Consider the following 21,788-nt stretch of genomic DNA (forward strand, 5'->3'; position numbering starts at 1 on the left):
AGAAACATGACTTTAAGCAGGGCTGTTCTCTCTGAACAGTCTTGTCTGGGCCTTATCTTGCTAATTTCTCATCCTTTTAATCTCAGTTCCAGAACCACTTCCAGTAAAACTCTTCTTCTAACCTTCCCTTCTATTAAGATGCTTGACATAGCATCACGTACATCATTCTATCATATTTCACAATAAAATATAATTGATGCTCTATTTAACTGTTTCATTAGACTATAAGTTTCTTGAGGAAAGAGGTTTTTTAATGCTCTATCCACAGCACTTAGCATAATACCTGGCATGTAAGTGTATAATAATGAATAATTAGTTCCCATCTCTTTGCTGTTGTCCCCAGTGAACACTACATTATAAATATTTTTGTCTACCAATAGTATTTTACAGAATGTAATGATTAATCAATGTTTCCATTTTATTAATCAATAACATTTTACCTGAGCATGGCATAAAAATAATAAGCTGAAAGTATTTTTTGTTAAAATTACTTGCAAATTTAGATTGTTGGTGTTTTGGTTTGCTCATATGGGTTCATACAAGTTTTTAGCTAAAGTTTTAGCTAAAGGTCTAAAGTTTTAGCTAAAGGTTTTAGCTAAAGGTCTAAATCCCCAACATGCAAAATATAGGTGTCTTACAAAGTCATTCACAGGACTTAGTATATAACAATTATATACTTAGTATATAACAATAGTATATAACAATTCCCTGATTTTATTGTAAAATCGTAGAATCCTGAGACAAAAGGAATATAAAAAATATTTGAAGTAGTGTAGTTCAACTTCTCACTTAATTGAAAATAACCCTATTTTAAACATCCCCGATAAGTGATCATGCAGTCTTGTACTTGAACCCGTCCAGGGATGGGGAACACGCTACTTCATGCTATATTCCCTTTTGAGCAGCTCTAACTCTCGAACCATAGACTTTTCCTGCCATATGAAGAGACAGCAACATACATATAGGCAGGGCCAAGTAGAGATGAAAGAAGCTGGCACAGATTACCCAGCCCAGCAGTCAGAAGTGGGCTCAGTGCCTGAATTCACTTACAAATCCCATATGAAGACTTTTAGCCAGGCCATCTACCCCAGGAACTCCTGAAATAAAATTTTCACCAGGCCCAAACCTGCTTTTAAGTTCCACTTCATTGGAGCCTCTTTCACCTCAAGTAACTGCTCACACTTTAAGAGGCTAGAATTGAATTGGAAAGACTGTAATGCCTTGCTCTCCACAAACTAATGAAAAATGAATGCACCATTATTATTCCTATTACTAAAAGAAAACGAAGATTTAACTTGTAATGGTCTACATCTCAGTGCAGCATCCCCTTCTTGGGGGCAGAGCTGCCAGGTGAGCTGCCAGGTGCTAAGAAGGAGGAGCTGTTGGGCTTCTCTGGTGGCGCAGTGGTTGAGAGTCCGCCTGCCGATACAGGGGACACGGGTTCATGCCCCACATGCCACGGAGCGGCTGGGCCCGTGAGCCATGGCCGCTGAGCCTGCGCGTCTGGAGCTTGTGCTCCGCAACGGAAGAGGCCACAACAGTGAGAGGCCCGCGTATCGCAAAAAAAAAAGAGGAGGAGCTGTTAATGGCAATTGTGTCAAACTAATCTCAAGGCAAACGACTGCATTTTATCATGTAAATTCTCAGGATAATTGAAAACCTTATCAAAGACATCCATCCAATTAATTTTTTAAAATGTCAACAGAATTCATTTATCATCAGATAGTTTTAATCATAACTGCCAATAATTGTTTTTATTTTTTAAGTTAGCACTCTCGAGTTTTTAAAAGAAATTCAAAGTGGTATGACATATGAAAATTTTTTGCTGATTATTCTTATAACACAGAAACAAGCACAAGAATTTACACTGTAATTGATTGAATATTGGTCACATGGGTCATACACAAAAGATACAAATCCTACTTCTAATGTCTATGAGTAGTCATTGATTCTGTGAACTTTGAAAGCTTATGAAAATGTGCTATGATCCCAATATAGTACTAAGAGAATTTTATGTAATCAAGGGAAAAAATAAAATAAATCATCAAACAATGAAATTCTGACACTGATATATTTGACCCTCTGCTAGGGATTATGGAGACTATTGGAGACATAAAACCTGCCTCAAGGGACTTGCAGACTAGACAAGAAGAAACATTCATGCACTTGATAGAACACAAACAAGTACATGTATGCAAATCATCATTGACGCAAGGATAGGAAGGACCCCAAATACTTAGCTTACTATTTCAACAGGCCCCAGGAAGACTGTGGTTTAAATAAACATTCCTGAAAATGCACACGTGTTACCAACTAGGACATGAATCCCAACATCTGGTCCCCCATCCTGGGATCTCACTAGAAGACTTACCTGTGTCTAGTTTTTGGTCTTGGCTGGAAGCAAATAAAGAGAATTATGCAAATTATCTGTCATCACTGCTCAGATTAGCTAAATGACAATACAGTCCTCTGCTACCTATTAATAGGCCACTGGATCCTAAACTAATCTAAGAAAGTATATAAAGTGTTTGTCACAGTGCCTGTCTGCCTAGCATTAGGTGCTAAATAAATGTTAACTTCCTTCACTTTTATCTGTTTTCTCTCTTTTCCTTAACTAGCCTTGTTCCCCAGTCAAGGTATGAGTACATTTTTATACTTGAGCATGGTAAAAGAAAAACCAATTAACTTCTTGATATCAATATCCAGACCACTGCATTTGCAAACCTCAGTGCTCATTGTACATAGGGGAAGAGTTTACAAAAAAATCTCTTACATCTAAGGGAAAACACTGAGCTAAATTCTTCTCCATTTAGACAAAGTTAATGTGAGTCCTTTGGAAAATCCCCAGACAGAGGAAGGAACATTTGGCCCACAGGCCTGACTCAGCCCACGGCCTGATTTCATCCAGCCTGGGGGTGAGATAGCTCTGGGCAGCCCTGTAGAGAACACCTTGAGAACAACTCCTACCCTTGAGCCACAGGGGCCTGCTGGGGTCACCCCATTTAGAAAAGTCACTGGAGGTTTAAGGATCTAAGCAACTGTAAGAATGCAAATTACCATTTCAAAGGGAAGTAAAGCCAAGAACCCGGTCTCACTCCAGATTCTAGAATTTAGGAAAGCTTTCTTACCTACTCCTCTTTTCCTTTTTTTCACAAATCCATTCCTTTATATAAAGATAGAAATACAGATATATTTTTGGCTTCCTCGAAGGGCCTCCCGCGCTCTGTGTATTTCTCTGTTCCCTAACTCTCTCCCTTTCCATGTCTTAACTCCCCTCCCCTTTGTTTATTTGTGTCCATTCCAGGGGTCAAGCTTCCTCCCTCCATCACCACCCCTCTCCAACCCCATTGCCCCCTCTCTTCTCCACCTTCATCTCTCCTCCTGTCTCTTCTCCAGTCTCTCCAGCTAAGACTCCCATTATTGTCTTCTCTCTCTGAAAGATAAAGCTGAATTCCAGGTCCTGGCTTTGCTGTCTTATAAGACAGTGTTATTTTTCCTTACACTATATCTCAAAGGCAGACAGGCACTGTGGTACAATAAAGAGAGCATGAGACTCGGGAGCCAGAGATGTGGCTCACATTTGTAAAATGAGGATCACTCCATAAAGGACATCAGTGTTTCATCCATTCTAAAGTTCTTAAGGGAGGTTGGTGATTATTATGCAAATAAATAAAGTTGATAGGGAATCAGTAACAACAATAAGAATAGCAAACGTTTATACAGTCATTACTATGTGTCAAGAACTACAAATATTAGCTCACTGAATCCTCAAATCACCATATGAAGTTGGCATTAAGAGTTGTGAAGACAGGGTGAGATTTTAAAAAAAGAGAAAGAAAGTGAGATCGTGAATAAATGTTTTTCCTTGCAAACATTTCTTTTACTATTGTTTTTACAATTTTAAAACAAGGCTGTAAAGTTGACCATTTCCATTTCACTAAGAAAATCAACTAAATTAAGTCCCATTTTACTTATCCACAGTCATCTGCTGATTTTTTTTTTTTCCTTGAAGGACAGGGACCTTCACAGAAAAAAAAAGTTCTAGGTTCTTGTGATCAACTGATGTACCAACCCTTCCTTTTATGAACTGAAAATTATGTTTTACAAGATTCATAATAATGTGATTATACAGTGGAGCATGTCAACATCAATTCAATATCAAAAAGACATCTTCACAAGAGCCATCAACAGTGCAAACATAGTCATTATGCATTAACTGATACAGTTAAAGGTTGACCTTGATGTCCCCCATCTGGCAGAATGGCGGACCTTTTTTTGCTTTTAACAGATTGATAAAGATTCCTTTTAGGAACCAATGTTCCTGGGAGTTATTATAATAGTTAGATAACTACTGAGCACAGAGAAGATTACTACACTTAAAAAAAAAAAAATAGTAACACAGACGGCCTTGACAGGCCACTGCAAATTGTCCCTACTCCTAACACATGTTTACCTTCAAGATAGGATACTTCTGGGACTCATTTCTCTAGAAAGTACATTACCTCTCTTTAAAAATGTATTTTTAAATTGCTCCACTTTATTCACAGAAATGAAACCAATTCTTCTGAGACTTCTGATATGCAAACATACAAATTATAAACAGGAGCTGCTTGGCCTTTAAAAGGTTATACAATTTCTAGGTGTTTATTCTTTCTCATGCTTATGGTAAAATAATATAGGAACAGTTCTCTAATGCTATGGATTCAATTTAAAAAATAAGCTCACACAAGTTCAATTCTGGTAATGCAAACATGCTGGGTTGCAATTTAATTTACCTTGTATTATCTATAATAAAAGGTTTGCTAAATAAATTAATAGTATGATCAGTAGTAGTAACTCCAAAATTTCTATATATGATGGTGCTTAGGGGCTACAGTCTGGTTGGAGTAGAAGCCAGTTGACTTAGTATTTTAAAGCTGGATTTGCACAGGGAGCACCTTTTTACTTTGATGATGTGCTCATATGTAAACAATAAAAGCAGTACAAATTTTTTAAAATATCGCATGTATACTTTACATAAAATTGAGAAAACGTTAATTGTTCACATCAAAGGATATCTATTTATTTGTTTGTTTATTTATTGTGACTTTAGATGGCTGATGGGGATATTATTAGAGGGAGAATTAATATCTTCCCCTACTCCAACCCCAAGCATCTCCTGATAATCAGTAAAGGAATGTTGCCTAAAGTAACCACTGGTTCTAAAAACTTTAGTAATGACTAAACTGTACACAGACGTGTACAGTGTACATAGAAACAGTGAATAGACAAGTGATACATCGTTATCTAGACACTACAGATTCATATAGACCCACCATTTAGCCCTTCCCACAGAGGCTGAGACTAGCTACTGGCCATTGGAAGAGCTGAGATGGGAAACCAGCATGGCGTCTCCAAGTTCACACTCTTTCTCCCACTTCACCAGGGCCAGTTTGGAAAGAGGATGGCTCAGTAATCCTTTGAGAGCCACAAATTCAGTTACCACATATTCTTGAAACTAACAAAATAGAATTTATGGAATGCAGACTTTTCCTTAATTTAGACTCTTCATAATAGACTATGTTGTTATTTTACTGCATTTATTTTTATATTCTGGTTACATATTTAAGTATCACCTACTCAGCTACATACCTTGTGTGTGTGTGTGTGTGTGTGTGTGTGTATGCAAACGCACACACACAGTTCGTGCTTAATAAATATTTGTTGAATAAATAAATGGATGATTCAATGAGATTTTATTAAACCATGAAACTATTGCTGCTGTATAAACAGTGATTTATATGACAGTATCTGAAATTATTGATCTCTAAGAGTTAGAAAGTTATTTAATTCCTCCATCCATAAAAGGCCTCCGAAAAAATGCCGGAATTTGTGTCCAAAACGGTGTTTGTAAGTACACTTTCCTGAGCAGAGATTCCTTAAGTACACTTTCCTGAGCAGAGATTCTCCAGTGGGGATCTGTGATCCTGAAAAGATAAAGAATTACTAACCTAATGTATCTTCTTTATTATGTCTCCTCTGTCATATAAGCGACCAATCCAGCTATGCTTACATACCTGCAGTAACAAGAAACTCACCACCATATGAGGTAGTCCAAGCTATTTTCATATTTCACGGCTTAACTCATGATCGACTACAGTTCCATCCTCCAGAGTCACGTAGAACATACCCAGTCCCTATGCCACTTGGCAGCTCTTTATGTATTTTTAGGTGGCTGTCATAACCCATCCTATCTTCTCTTGTGCAGGCTGTAAATCTTCAGTTCTTTCAACCAGAGTCCAGGTTTCTGCTACCATCTCTGCTCCGGTGCTCTCAGTACCCTCAGGACTTGGCCCAGCCCTGCATGTGGTCAACCCTCCCGGAGCCAAGCACAACCCTCAGCTCCTGGTTCTGGGCAACCTGAGTTAATAAGACTAAGAGTTCCTCACCTGGAGGGAAGCTGGCTTGCCCCATTGACTGAGAGTTAACTATGGTTAAATAAAGCGCCTCTATTTTTTTCTTTATACGTGTTGCAGTTTTACTGTGACCCTCCTATTCTGTTCATAGAGTTAGTCTGAGAATCCTACTGCAAGAAAAATCTCTGGATTCTCAAGTTCTGTCACTCCAAGTTTTAGCTACTGTCTCCCTCACCCAGCTTTTCTCTCTCACTCTAGTTCAGATAGGTTTTCACCTACGTTAATGCCTTACAAGTATGCTACTTTCATTGCACAGTCTTTTATGCTTATCTTGTATATAATGTCCAGAATTTTTAGCTGTACTTAGCAAGAGGGATAAGGAAAAGCTGTCTACTCCATCTTTCCAGAAGTATTAATCTATTTATGGAAGACTTTTAAATCTATAGAGCTGTAAGAGTAGCATGTAAGTACCTATAAGCCCACAGGGCCAATTAATTTAAGCTTTGGGGGAGAGGTGGGGGTAAGGTGCAGGGGCTGGCTTTCACTGTGATAGCCTCTCTGGGAGACAGCCTCTTCCAGACTACCATGCACACATGGGGCAGCTTTCTACATTTACTGCCCTTCCACTGAGCAAGAGATTAAGAATAGACCTCACCTGGCCCCTATGGGCACGCCTCAGCCCTGCTCCAGCCACAGTTCACTCTTTAGGACATGAAGAATGGGGTGGGGCGCCACTCCAAATGCACTCTTCATAGCCAAAATGTCTCCCAATGTGGATTGCCAGAACCACCTTCTCCCCAGCCCCACTCTTCCTCGCTCTCCTGCTCTCCCCACTAACATCTGGCTGAGGTTCAGCTAAGTACAGCAAGCATTTTCTATTAAAACACCTAGGGCCGAGGAGACATGGTTTTTTCTCAGTCTTTATTCTCTTAGACCTCTCTTCTGCACCTGACAGTGCTACCAGGCTTCCTATCAGTAGTTCCTTACAGAGGTCGAGTAATTTGCAATTTGCATGTACCTCCTCTTGTTATCTCATTTTATCCTCAAAACAGCCCTGTAAGGTAGCCAGGACAATGGTATCATGCCCATTTTACATATGAAGAAACTGAGACATAAAGCAAATTTGCCCACATTGACATGATATTAGGTGCCAAAGCCAAGACTAGACAAATCTGTCTTCTCGGTCAAGACTAATTCTATACCATGCCATCTTGATTTCCATGATACTATAATAATGAGGGGAGTTACCACCTAATTGCCAGGCATTCTACAAGACCTAGTGCCACATACACAGAATCTAAGGCTGAGGGAGGTTCAATAACTGGCCTAATGCCACTCAGCTAGTAAGACACAAGGAGCACTTGCTCTGTTCTTGGCCCTTTGTTCCTCCCATACTACATAATCTCTTCCAAAAAACTAATTTATTCTATGGCTTTTCTTCTAATTTTCTTTTAATTTTTAAGAAAATTTTTATTTATTTTTGGCTGCATTGGGTCTTCATTGCTGCGCACGGGCTTTCTCTAGTTGCAGCAAGCAGGGGCTACTCTTCGTTGCAGTGCGCGGGCTTCTCACTGCAGTGGCTTCTCTTGTTGCAGAGCCCAGGCTCTAGGCATGCGGGATTCAGTAGTTGTGGCACGCAGGCTCAGTAGTTGTGGTTTGCGGGCTCTAGAGCACAGGCTCAGTAGTTGTGGTGCACAGGATTAGCTGTGGCACCTAATCACGTGGCATGCGTGATCTTCCCAGACCAGGGCTCGAACCTATGTCCCCTACATTGACAGGTGGATTCTTAACCACTGCACCACCAGGGAAGTCCCCTTTTCTAATTTTCTAAACCTTTATCTACAATCCTGTTTTCATCTCCAAAATCCGTTCCTTAATATACAGAGCCAAGTGGAGATTTCCACTCAAATGCTTTTCTTCATTTTGAGCCCCATATGACAAAAATGAATGCATTATCCTCATCTGTCTGACCAGTGCCCCCTCCCATCTCTCTATAGCACCATCATTCTCCCAGCCATAGGAACAGAACCTTAGAGTTGATTCATTCTTCTCCTCATCCCCCGTGTCCTGTCAGTCACAAAGTCCTGTTGAATGTTCCCATGAAGTGCTCATCTTTCCTCCTCTTTCTTCCCAGGTACCTTCCTCTTCATTCCCATTTTTATTTAATCAAGCCTCTGAAACTGATGTTATTGAGTCAAGCTTCTTTCAGCAAAAGTGCAGGTTTCAGGATCATCCCCGTTGAGTTCATCATCTATGCCACCGTTGGACTAATCTTCCTTAACACAGCTTTATACAGTCATTCCTCAGTATTCACTGGGAATTGGTTCCAGGACCCCGTGTAAATACCAATACCCATGGATGCTCAATTCCCTTATATAAAATGGTATAGTACAGTGGGCCCTTCCTATCAGTGAAGGTGGGTGTGGAACCCAAGGATACAGAGGGCTGACTGTATTACTTCTGTCACGTATAAACCTTCAAAGGTCCCAGAATCCATATAAAAGGAGTCTACAGTCCCATGAATAGCTTTCAAACCCCCCAGAATCTGTCTTCCTGAACCCGAATGGGCAGGTTAAAACGCGCTGGTCATTGCTCATCTCTATGTCATCACCCATGTCTCTCCCCTCACCTAAAACTGCCTTTCTGCCACTTCTGCTTATTTCTAATCTGCCTATCCTTTAGGTGTAAGTCACACTCCACCTCTTTCAAGACACCAGGTACCCTGGAACCCATAAAATTATGAAATTTGTACAGTGCTTATAGCTTGTAGCATCTATCCAAGCACCAGGCTGACAAACTACCTTTGTTTTGTGTGGGTTAGTCACATATCCCATCTAGACAGTAAGCTTGGAAGAACGGAGAAAGAGGACCTGGCTCATGTTCCATCATCCCCCACAGCTCCTAACTGAGCATAAGGACGAGAGTCAATAAACCAGTGCTTCTTAAAGTCTTAACATGCATTTGGCAGGCTTGTTTCCCTGAGCTGAGGTCCGTGAATCGCTTCACGGGATCTTGAAGCAGGTCATCTACAGACCACATTTTGAAAGGCCTGATATTTCGGGACCCGTTGAAAAATTCATGCCAAAGGGAGATGTGACACTGCTTTTTATTCTTATGCTCACCAACTGGATCAGCAGTAACTTGAATACACACAATTTTCTGTTGTCCAAGACTTGTTTTTAAAAAATGAAGACTTGCTATGCATAAAACAAAATTCTAGGTACTTGTAAGGATGAGAGATAGTCAACAAATTCCCCACATTCAGGAAGCAAGAATTTGGTCTATAACTGGTTTTATAACAATCTCATGCAGTAGATGAATTGAAAAATCCATTTGGGGATTGGACATGAAGTCAGAATGCAGAACAGTTCCAGCTAAGAATGTAAATCACTAGGCAACTCAGCAAACATGATTTTACAATAAATGATCTGGCATAAACATGCAGATAGTGAGGCAGAGGACTAAGGACAGTATCATACGATGCTTTTAGCAATACGGAATTAGTTAATGAATTCCCCAAACATTTTAGAATATATCAAATATTTATGGAATTAGAGTCTGTAGTAAAAAAAATGAAGAGGATAGTTCAGGAAAAAAGAATAAATAAAAGAGGTGCTTGCAGATAGCATGTTTCACATTTAGGTTAATAACCCCAAATTGTATAAAACTGTATAGTTCTCAAGAGGCAAGTATGTTACATTATAGAGTTTTTCTCAACAATGGAGAACTAGAGAAGAATTTAAAGATGGCCACAATTCTGTGGAGAGTGCATTTTTTAGAGAGCCGATTTGAAGTTAACTGTGGTTTTTGTGATGAGTACTGTTTCTGGTTTCATTTGTGAGCTGTTCACTCTTGAGAAATATGCCTTCTCTAACAACCACAGGTAAGGTTAGGTGTATTGTTTTCTCTTATGAAGGGATAAAGATCTTGGTATAACTTAACACTTTCCTTTCTGTTTCCCCCAGTAAACAGCAACCTCACTTGTGCTTAAGTATCAGTAACTGAGAGGCAATCTATCTCTTTTCTGGGCAATTCTAATTATTAGAACATTCTCCTTCATTAAGTTGAAATGTGTTTCTCTGATTTACCCACCAGTCCCAATTTTGCCTTGTGAAATCACCTCGGTCAAGTCTTCATTTGGTTAATAAGATTTCTTCTAGTATTTGAATTTTGCTTTCAGATCTCCTTTCATTCTCTTATTCTGGCTAAAAAGTCTGAATTTTTTCAACCATTTCTCAAACAGCATTTTGTTTTTCTAGAAGCCACACCAATCTAGTCACCTTTCACTGTACTACAGTGTCTCTAAACCATGACACCCATCATTTAGTATAAGATTCCAAATTTTGTCTGCCTAGAACAGAATCTAGGGGAACTATTACCTCATATAATGTGTACCCAAGACTTTCTATTAATACTACCTAAAATTACATAAGATATTTTAGTAATTTCACCATACCACTAGCTCATATTTAGTTAATTACAACCCTCAAAGCTCCCATCCCCCAAAATGAACTATTTTAAGTTGTGTCTCCTACATTCTGAACATATTAAATAGAATTTACAGAACCTACAGTCAGAAATTCATAATTTTACAGGCTACTATTCTTCCCTCCCCTCTAAAATCCCCTAGCTTTGAAGCCCAGGCCACTGTGTCCTTTATCTTTAGCAAATACAGTTCACTGTATTCTCCAAGTGCTACAATCTTGGCAATTTCAGAAATCATGCAGGTAATAATCTCACTCCCAGCCTTACCATTCTTCTGGACGCCACTCCTCTGATGACCTTGTCGTCCTCCACTACATCTGTCTCCCAATCCCCTCAATAACTGTACCCCCTCCATAATCTCCATATCAAACACTCCACCTTGAATCTTATCCTTTCAGCCCCCTTACTCTAGCACCCCGGCTCCTGCTCTTCTTCAACCCTGCCGGTACGCACAACCCACTGTTCACATCATCTTTTCACTGTGCACATCATCTTTTCACTGTGCTTCATCCCCCTCTGTCCTCCTTCCTCCTCCCCAGATTCCACAACCCTCCAGTACTCTCACTGCCTTGCACACATCCTTAACTCCACCGCCCATCTCATCTTGTCATACTTACCAGAAAAAAACAAAAACCAATCCAACTGTCCACCTACTTGAAATCAACACTGATGGGAAAAAAAGACAACATGTATGGTAACTGGTCTCGCTTTAAGCTCATGACCTTCAACTCCAGGTGGACACTGGGGATGCTTAGAATTCCTACCATTTCCCCTAGACGTTTCACTCTCCCAATCTCCTACACAAAACTTGTATACCTTCTCCCCTCCTCTCAAACTTCCAACCCCACTCTTGCCTTCACTCTCCTGTTGACCTTTCTTCCTATTTCACTGAACTTCTACCTATCCTCAGCCCCACCTCTGCACCTGTGCCCCCATCCTCCAGTTATATCCGTGAACTGTCCTTACGTCTATCTAACATCATCCCTCCACTGTGTCCTGATCCATTTCTCCTCACCTGCTCAGGGACATAGTACAGGAAATGCCCCCTCCCTCTCCTGTACCATCCATCTTTCCACCCCTATTAAATCATTTGTATCGTCTTACAAATACGCTTTAATATCCCCCATAGTAAAAAAATAATTAAATAAAACTTTCCCTTCTCTTGATCCCAACCCTCCAGGTAGTTATGTTCCTGTTTTTCTAGTTTCCTCCTTCAAAAGAGTTATGTCTATAATATTGTCTCTCATTTTCTCCTTTCTCATTTTCCCTAAAACTCATTCCAACCAAAGTTTTCCCCCAACACTTCACAATAAAACAGCTTCATCAAATTCATGGCTTCCTCATTGTCAAATCCAATGGCTGATTCTCAGTCCTCATCTTACCCAACCTACAAGCAGCATCTGACAGAGTCACTCATTCCATCCCTCTTAAATACATTTCCCTGCCTTCTGGAATCCCACTTTTTCAGTTCTCCCTCTACACCATTAAGCCATTTTTACTCAGTTTCCTTTGCTTGAAACTCTGAGTATTTGGGCATCCCAGGACTCCTTGACCTCTTCACTGTCAAAACTCACTCCCTCTTGGTGATCTCAACTCTATGCCAACTACTCCAAAATTTACATACCCAGACCAGACCATTCCCCACCCCTGACCTCTACACTACCTGCTTGACATCACTGCTTGGCTATCTAATGAGCATTTCAGAGTTAGCATTTGCAAAACCAAACTCCTGGCTTTTCCCCAAAACCTGCCCCTCCCAAAGTCTTCCCAATCCCAGCTAATAGCAACTCCATTCTTGCATTTGCTCAGGCCATAAAATGGTGTCATGCTTAACTCTTTTCTCTCACACCCGTACAAAACCCATTAGGGATACACTGTTAGCTTTACACTTAGAATATATCTAGAATCCAAGCACTTTTCACCTCCTCCAATGTATCACCCCAGTGCAAGCCACTAGCATCTCTTACTTGCATTATTACAATAGCTTCCTAGTTGGTCATTCTTGCTCCATATTCCTCCCCTCCTCCCCTATTTTAGATTCTCAATACAGTACAGAGTGAGCCATTAAACTTAATTTAAAACTTAACTCTAAACATGTTCCTCCCCTACTGTAAACCCTCCAGTGGCTCCCATCAAACTCAGAGTAATATCCAAAACTCTTAAAATGGCCTATAGGACCTAATCTGCCCATCACCCCTCACCCTACACTCTGAGCCCATCTCCTACCATTTTCACCTTGTTCACCCCACTTCAGTGACCTCCCTGCCATTCCAGGGAGTACTTTCACCCAGGGCCTTTGCACAGACTATTCCTTCTGCCTAAAATGATCTTCTGCATCTGCATGACTTATTCTGTCACTTTCTTCAAGTCTTTGCTTTAATGCCACCTTATCAAAGAGGACATTTTTGACTATCTCTCTCACTCTACTGCTCTATTTTAACTTTCTCCTTAGGACTTATCATACCTTGACATATATTTTTCGTTCTTTGTCTCCTCTGTCTTCTCTCCTTCCCTGCCTACACACGCACACACACACACACACACACACACACACACAGAGTAGGATATATAATTTATAGGAAATAAACTTTTATCTGTCCTTTTCTGTACCGTACCCTTAGTGCTTAGAACAACGCCTGGCATAGAGCAGGGGTTCAATAAATAATAGTATAATCATGAATTAATTAAATAATGCTCTATTGCTGAAATTGATAACAATGGTTGCTGCTGAAGAGGGATAACAGCTGGCTGGTTGAAAGACTGAGTGTGAATACTTCCTTTTCTCTGTATACCCTTTTGTAGCTTTAAAATTTTAATGTTACATGCATGTGCTTCTTACCCCAACAAGGAATTTTTTAAACTAGAGTAAAAAATTATTTTAATAAAAAGGATTTGCTTTTGAGTTAACATTAAAATCAAAAATTTTAAATAGGAGTGCTACCCTCTACCATATCAATCATCTTTTGAAACTTTGTGCCATTTGCAAAATTAAAGAGCGTGCTTTCTAATGTAAGTTGAGTACTTTCTAGAGTTCCTGTGCATAGTAAGTGTTGTGCATATGTTGGTGATTCAGAATATGAAAAAGAGAAAATTATGTTTTATGGGCATTATTTTTTTACTGAACCAATGGGAATTGCCGGTGATCAACATGTTTATTATTTTCTAAGGGTTTATAAATATTCAGCATAATAATGCATTCTTAGATTCTACCAGCACTCAGCAACAAATATATTGGCTTGTAAGTTTTAAATATCCATTGTTTTCCCTTTTCTGAAAATCATTCCCCATTTCAACTTTTCTAACATTAGTCTTATTCTCAGGAGATACTAGGAATGACATCAAAACTGCTCACCACACTCATTCTATACCATGAGATATAAAGTAGTTGGCTCCGAAGAGCCAATCTTATCAGAGCAGTGATACAGTATTCTACTTGCTGTTCACTTATCCTGGGCTTCTAGTATTTCTTTCCGTATGTTTTAGATTGCCCAGCTTAAGAATCACTGTCCATTTTAATTATTTATTTTTAAATGATCAACTTTCGTGAAGTTCCATTATCTCATATAGATATAAGACTAAAAAAATAGAAAAAAACGTTTTCCTTGTGATGAGAACTCAAACTCTCTTAACAACTTTCATATATAACATACAGCACTGTTAATTATATTAATTATGTTGTACATTACATCCTGAGTACTTATTTACCTTATCTGGAAGTTTGTACCTTTTGACTGCCTTCATCCAATTCCCCCTCCACCCACTCCCCCACCTCTGGTAACCACAAATCTGATCTCTTTTTCTATGAGTCTGTTTGTTTGTTTTGGAAGTATAACTGACCTACAATACTGTGTTAGTTCCTGTTACACAACATAGTGGTTCAATATTCCTATACATTTCAAAATGATCACTGTCCCTTTTATTTTTTTATTTTTATTTTTTTTTGCGGTACGCGGGCATCTCACTGTTGTGGCCTCTCCCGTTGCGGAGCACAGGCTCCGGACGCGCAGGCTCAGCGGCCACGGCTCACGGGCCCAGCCGCTCCGCGGCACGTGGGATCTTCCCGGACCGGGGCACGAACCCGCGTCCCCTGCATCGGCAGGCGGACTCTCAACCACTGTGCCACCAGGGAAGCCCCAGATCACTGTCCCTTTTAAATAATACGGGTTAAATGTGAACTGAGAAACTCTTCCCTCTCCTTTTTTTCATTACTCTCACTAGAGCACCTTCCACAAGCAGTGAGCCTCTCTAGCTCATGTTCTTCTCATTGTTCTTTTTGCCCTCAAATATTATTTAAACAAATAAAACTGGCTGTCTTTCATCTTTTGACCATATTCTTTCATGGAAAGCATTCCTGTGTGGATGTACTAGTCTCTCGAAATATGTCTTTTATTTTCACTGCCGTCTATATTTTACAGTGCCTTTTTTCAAATCTCCCTTAGTCACCACTGAGATCACTTCCTTTAACTTTAAAATAAAAGCACTACTAACTAATACAAGGATCTCTGAGTACTATTCAGCCACAGTTACTTCTATGAGGAAGATAGAATTAGCTAGTTAGGTAGATAGATAGATTTTGTTTTCCCCCAGCTATGCCCTTTGAGCAAGCTATGCTAGTATTTATTTATCCTATGTCGACCTCAGAAAACTAATTCATGCCTGTGTGCCCATGTGGTTAGATTATTATAATACCCTTCTAAACAATCTTCCAGCAATGACTTGGGAATGAGGAAAATAAAAAATGACATAAAAGCACTGTTTAACTAAATACTAATGTGAAACAGAAAGGTGCACATGTTCTAGGAAACCAAAACCTGTGTTTAGCACAGATCCTTACACAAAGGGGGCATTCAATAAATGTTTACTAAATTGAATTGAATCTCAATGGTCTCTCACTTTACAGATAATAAAAACTTTCCATAAACTTTTTGGAAGTTTTGTCTATCTTCCAGGCTATGCAAGATAGACAGTACAATGAACAAAATAATCCACAACTCTTCTCCAAACCCTCAGAGTCAGTAGATGAACAGCCTAGAGAAGAGATGGGAGCAGGTAGGTCTATGGTGTATCTGAGGGACAATGAGTAGGATGGGTTTCCTGGAACAGTGAGTTCATGAAAAGGAAGTTATGCTGAAAGCTCTGATAAAATTTATTTATCAATGTATTTTTAGGGTATGTGTTTCTAAATTTTAATTTAACCTAATTTGAATTCCCAATATGAAAGGATAAGTACTGTAGTTACTGCCAGAAGTGTCATTGATTATATTCAGAGCCTATGTCCAGAGAAATAAATTGCATTAGAAACTCTTATTTTTCTTATAGGTTCTGTAAAATATTGTAAAAGCTAGTGTAGTGTTCCTTCCCATTTCAATAGAACTGTAGCTTTCTTAAAAGATGAAAGAAAACAGAAAACCGAAATTTACACCTTCTGAAGAGGATTGCTGGGAATGACTCAAAAATTTTAAAAAATGTACACATCTATCGAGCACAACCACAAGAAAAGACAGCTAATCCAATCTCTACATGGATTTTAAAAGATGATTGGTAATGTGTATGGTACAATTTATTATATTATACAGAATAAATGCAGGACATATAAACATTTCTGAAAGGTATTTAAATAATGATAGATTAAGAATAGTTTTTTCCAATAGAGTATCACATTCAGCATTTGAAAAATATAAATTTATGAGCACTGTATCCAAGTAAATTGGAAAAATACCTCTCTCTCCCTCTCTCACTTCCCTCCCCCTTGGCAATCATCTAGAAATTTAAGTCAAATTATCTATAAGTCAATATCACTAAAGCAAATCATCACACTGGGCTGCTTTCTCCAGACCATTCTCCATTCTCTTATTCATTTTGCCTTCTATGCATGAATCAGTCAATGAGTTAATTTCCAAAGTGGCCAATGAGTTAATTCTTACCATTGCATTTTGTTCAAATATTCTATTTTAAATTCTTCCTTTAAACAAAGGATGATTCTTCTATTCTTGTGTTTTTGTATGCTCCTTTTGAATAGTTTCCAGGAATAAAATAACTGATCGTGAAAAAACAAAAATGTTGCTCTTCATGTTCTTTGTATAAAGTTATTCGATGATGGCACTGTTTCATGATTAACAATCTAACATGTTGTAGCCTACATACAGTGCATTAAATGTTCCCTTGGCAACAGACATCATATCACGTGCCCATTATCAATTTTAGACATGAAAAATTGTAGCTTTAGAAAAAAGTGTCCTTTTTGTTAAGGACATTTCCATCCCACAAAAGGGACAGAAGCAATGAGAATATCTGTACTGATGGAGTACTGGTAAAGAATACAGTACTCACAGAGCTTTATAGTGCAACTTTAATGATGTTTAAACATATATTCATTCCAGGACATCACTGAGAAATATTTTTGGAAATATTTCTTTAGGAACTTTAATTACCATCAATGTATAAAAATAAATAACAGAATTTCTGTCCAGATAGCATGATTAGTGGTGTTTTTCAGAAAAAAAGTTTTTAAAACATCAATATCTGTCTTAAATTTTAGAATTCCATTTGAGAAAGAAACAAAAGCTATTTACAGTGCATCACACTCAAAGTCTAAGTTACTTCTTAGTTTGATTTGAGTCCCAAAGAGTACCATTCTTTTAAAAAAAAAGGAAAGCCATGTGCTTAATAGGCTTCCTCTGGATTTTGTCCCTGATTAAGTTGAGGATGCACCTGCTGACTCTGCTTATTGCAACAGAACTGCCAAAACAACAGATAAGGAAGCTGGCCCAGATTTTATTTGAATTTTTCAAGATCTAGTTATTTATTTAGATATCATTTCTGGCATCTGGGACTCTTATAACAGCCCATACAGTCTACTAAAAAAGAAATATACAAACTTAAAACATTAAATAACCAACAACTATATGAGAAATTCCTTCAAGCAGCAATAATAAACTTAAAAATTTCTATATAAATATGCAAACTATGTGCTCCTTCTGCCTCCCTTCATTCTCCTCCCATCCAAAGTTAGCATCATGTTCGATTTTATTAGTGTATTTGTTGCCTAGGATAGGAAACCCCTAATATATTCAACAAAGTAAAATATTTCTATAATAATATTAAAAATTGCAAATGCCTACTTTGTCACAGTTGTTCTAGGCATTTTGTGCATAGCAACCATTTTAGTGGATAGTATGTTACTGAACAGGGGGCGCTTAGCTTCCTCTCCCTAGTTCACCTAACCTTGGGGACACCAATGGGAGGTGGGCAATGTTTATAAATGATTTACTTTGATGACAGTGGATAAAGGTTCTGTACTATGAGCTACTCTCAACGAAGAATGGTAATGGTAAACCAATGAAATGTGTACCTTCCTTTGTCTATTGGCTTCTGCCATCTTCTTTTGCAATTATAAAAAGTTTTGTTTTCTCTCCATTTAGATGAAGAAGTTGAGATCTCTCTCAGTCTTAAATCCTCCCCTCCTCCATATAATAACTAATATATGACAAATGGGGTTTTCTGCTTTTGAGTCTTTCTTTCCTTTTCCTTTCTCTCTTTTTTCTTTCTTTACTTTTTTTCTTCCCTTCATAATGTTTTATTTGACACGTTCCCTAAACCTCCTTTCCTCAGCTCAAATCGTTTGTACTAGAGAAGAATTAAGACTACCTAAGACACTCCACACGACCCTTAAGAGAGGCAATGGTTTAAGAAAGGGGTTCCCCTAAATCAGCTGCCATGGACAAGCATGCCAGTCCCGCCCCCCTTCCCCTCCTGCAGAATCACCCGGCACCCGGCCTTCAAGAGCTGCATTTCCAAAACTACACAACTCTCATTCCACCACAGCAAAGCTTTCTCCGGGAACAACACACACAGCACCCTCTACCCCACTCCCTGGAAACACAGACCTACCCAAGCCGGCAGCCCCTCCCCAAAGCTCGCCTCAGGCATCCTTCGGACAGAATGCTTCAGGATCCCTGGTCCCCGCTGAGCACCAACGTGCTCCAGTTCGGAAGGGGAAGTCAGGCGAAAGGAGGGCGAATCCAGGACAATTTCCAAAGGACCAGGCAGGTTCAGACTGATGGTAAACTGTGCCTGAACACTCACCGCCACTCAAGCCCTCTAACACCTCAGCCAGCGGCCGCTCTAAAGGGTTGCAAGTTTCACTGCTCCCTTCGAGATGGGAGCATCCGGGCAGCTGGGAAAGAAGGGTTCTGGGCGGGAGCCGCCACAACTCCCAACCTTCTGGCAACGCTGTCCCTCTGGAATTAGACACACCGTGGCGTTTTGGTTTAGTGTGCGGGGGGAGGGGGAGATAGAGGAGGTGAAGGGAAAGGGGCTAGGAGTAGGGTGTGGAAATTCTTGGAGGGAAGGGAGAGTTAAAGTCACATCTCTGCCCTGGATCGAGCAGAGTCTAGGGGCAGCAGGCCCTCCCGTCGCTTTGTTGTCAGCGTCCCCTGTCGCTGGCGCGCGCCGGGCGCACAAACACGCCTCAGAATATCATCCCAACTGGCCAAACGGGCCCTACGGCCCCCAGCCCCTTCCAAGAAGGAAAAAACTTGTATACAGGCGCGGCGGCAGCCAGGATGCTGCGGTTTGCCTCTGAGAACAACTTTGAAAGCCGGAAAAATGATAATGAAATAAAAGGATCAATAGTATTTTGTTTTCTTCCGAGTCTTTGGAAAAATAAATTTTCTGTCCCTACCAGTCCGCTAATATTTACAGTCGCCTGTGGCGAAGGGGAGTTAAGGTTGGTGCTCAAGATAGAGAGCGCGAGGTAGGTGCATAGGCGAGCTGCAGAGAAGGGGACCGGCTGGGGGACCCGAGTCCCCGACGCCATTTGCGGGACAGCGGCACCCGCCCGCCTTACCTGTGGATGCAGTTTCCATGGCAACGGGCGGCGGCCGGGCGGGGCCCGAGCCCAGTTCCCGCGGCGCAGCTTCTCGGGCCTCGGAGCCCAGCCGAGGGCCGGGCTCCCCCACCTGCGGCTCGGGCTTGGCCCCTTTCGGCGTCACCGCTTCTTCCTCCTCCTCGCTCCGGTCCCCGAACCACTGGGACCCGGGGCTGGCCAGCGGCAGCAGCTCTTCTTTGGGATCGGGCGGCGCGGCCATAGCTGGCAGTTCCCCGGACGCAGCGACTGCTGCTTGGCGGGGCCGAGGTGCAGTGACTGGGCGGGCGGGAGGGCGGGCAGGCGCTCCCTGCTGCTGCCCCCGCCGGGACTCAGGGTTTGGGGAGGTTGCGGTGTCAGCGCCGCCACCGCCGCAGCTGCTGCAACTCCGGCCGAGCTGCCGCCTGCCGCTTTCCGCGTTTCAGCTCCTCCTCCTCCCCCTCCACTTCCTCCCGGCCCCGCCCCGGCCGCTGCCTGCGCTCCTCCTCCTATTGCCGGCGCCGCCACCGCTGCTGCCTTGCTACTCCCAAGCCTGTCATTACGCAGGTGAAAAAGGCCTGTTTGGTCCGAGTCTTCCTTTGCACACGTCAGCCACCGGTCTGCAGGCCTAGATTAGGGAATGTGCCACATCCACTTGAATCTTCCTCTCATTTGGGGGAGAATCAGAGAGGATGAGCAGGTAGAAACAGCCCCCAGCTGAAGAGTGACTGATTAGGCAAGCTGCCCTCCCAACTCATAAAGTTAAACCTGGACTGGTGTCCTGGGACCCGAGGCAAAGAAAGGAAGCTGGAGCCCTCAAGGCCACAGTTCTGAGGGTGACCAGTATCATCTGTGGAGGGGACTTGTCTTCGCGGGGAGGGGTGAAGATGGTTGTTGACAGATGGAGACGAGGGAATCTGCAACCCCGAGGTTAAATGCTGCATCCATAAACTGTTTCCAAAACAGAACCTAAAATAGTGGAGTACAGGAAAGAGCTATCAGGAGATCCTCCGAATAAAGCTTACCAGACTTCATTCCTACCAGCACCGAGGGTGAATAAGACAGCAATAGGCAGGACAAAAACAACTTATGTTTCCTTTCAGAAACCCTGAGCTAAAGCCATACAAATTATAAGCTGTCTGTGCAGTCTATTTTATTTGAGAAGCTGGACATTCCAGAAAGCTTGCTGCTGCTTCCCCACCCACCCATTTTCCTTTACAGCTCTCTCTGATAAAATGGAAGATATTTGACAGATAAACAGCAACTCAGAGGAGGGAAATGACTTGGCTTATAATGTATTATTCCTATATTTAGATACACCTTTTCAAACAAGACTTATGCTTTATTGGTTCCTAAATTGTCTATGAAATGATGTGGTTGGAAAAAAAATAACACACAGGGTGGAGGAATAAGCCCATCCACTGCTCCTTCTCTAGAGAAGGTGGGGCATCAGGCAAGCTACTGTGAGGCTTTGTGGGATTGCTAAGCCACCATAGACATGCTGAGGATTTCATACCTGTCAATTTATATATTCAAAGGCCAACTTCAGTACCATGCAGATGCTCCTCAAAAATGCTGAAAGTTAAAAGCCTGAATTCTGCCCAACTTTTTGTTCTGTTCAGTGACAATAAATTAGAGAAAATGTGTTCACTCAATAGACAAGAAATATGGCCTACTAGGGCCAGATACCCCTGGGGATATGATGATCACCAAAATTTTATATTATTGATATCTTCAAAAATTATGATGGACATTTTCATTGGCTTGATTGTGGTGATAGCTTCACAGGGGCATACATATGTCAAAATCCATCAGATCACTTACTGTAAATATGTGCAACTTAGTGTATGCCAATTATACCTGAATAAAGCCTTTTTTTTTTTTTGCGGTACGCGGGCCTCTCACTGTTGTGGCCTCTCCCATAGCGGAGCACAGGCTCTGGACGCGCAGGCTCAGCGGCCATGGCTCACGAGCCCAGCCGCTCTGCAGCATGTGGGATCTTCCCGGACCAGGGCACGAACCCATGTCCCCTGCATCGGCAGGCAGACTCTCAACCACTGCAC

General features: G+C 41.0%; 1 protein-coding gene across 3 annotated transcripts in view; it reads right to left on the minus strand.

Moving 5' to 3' along the window:
- The window catches only part of RTN1 (reticulon 1), a 415,427-nt gene that overhangs the window by 222,566 nt on the left and 171,073 nt on the right, over positions 1-21,788 (minus strand). Inside the window, exon 1 of one of the 3 annotated variants that reach the window (XM_030855132.2) lies at positions 19,729-20,193. The exons of the other annotated variants lie outside the window; for them this stretch is intronic. Within the exon in view, the coding sequence (XP_030710992.1) occupies positions 19,729-19,969 (241 nt within the window). The 5' untranslated portion in view covers positions 19,970-20,193. Of the gene's footprint in view, positions 1-19,728; positions 20,194-21,788 lie in introns of those variants that run through there. 3 annotated transcript variants of the gene reach the window in all.

Source organism: Globicephala melas, chromosome 2, assembly GCF_963455315.2.
Source record: "Globicephala melas chromosome 2, mGloMel1.2, whole genome shotgun sequence".
In the NCBI taxonomy this organism is placed as follows: domain Eukaryota; kingdom Metazoa; phylum Chordata; class Mammalia; order Artiodactyla; family Delphinidae; genus Globicephala; species Globicephala melas.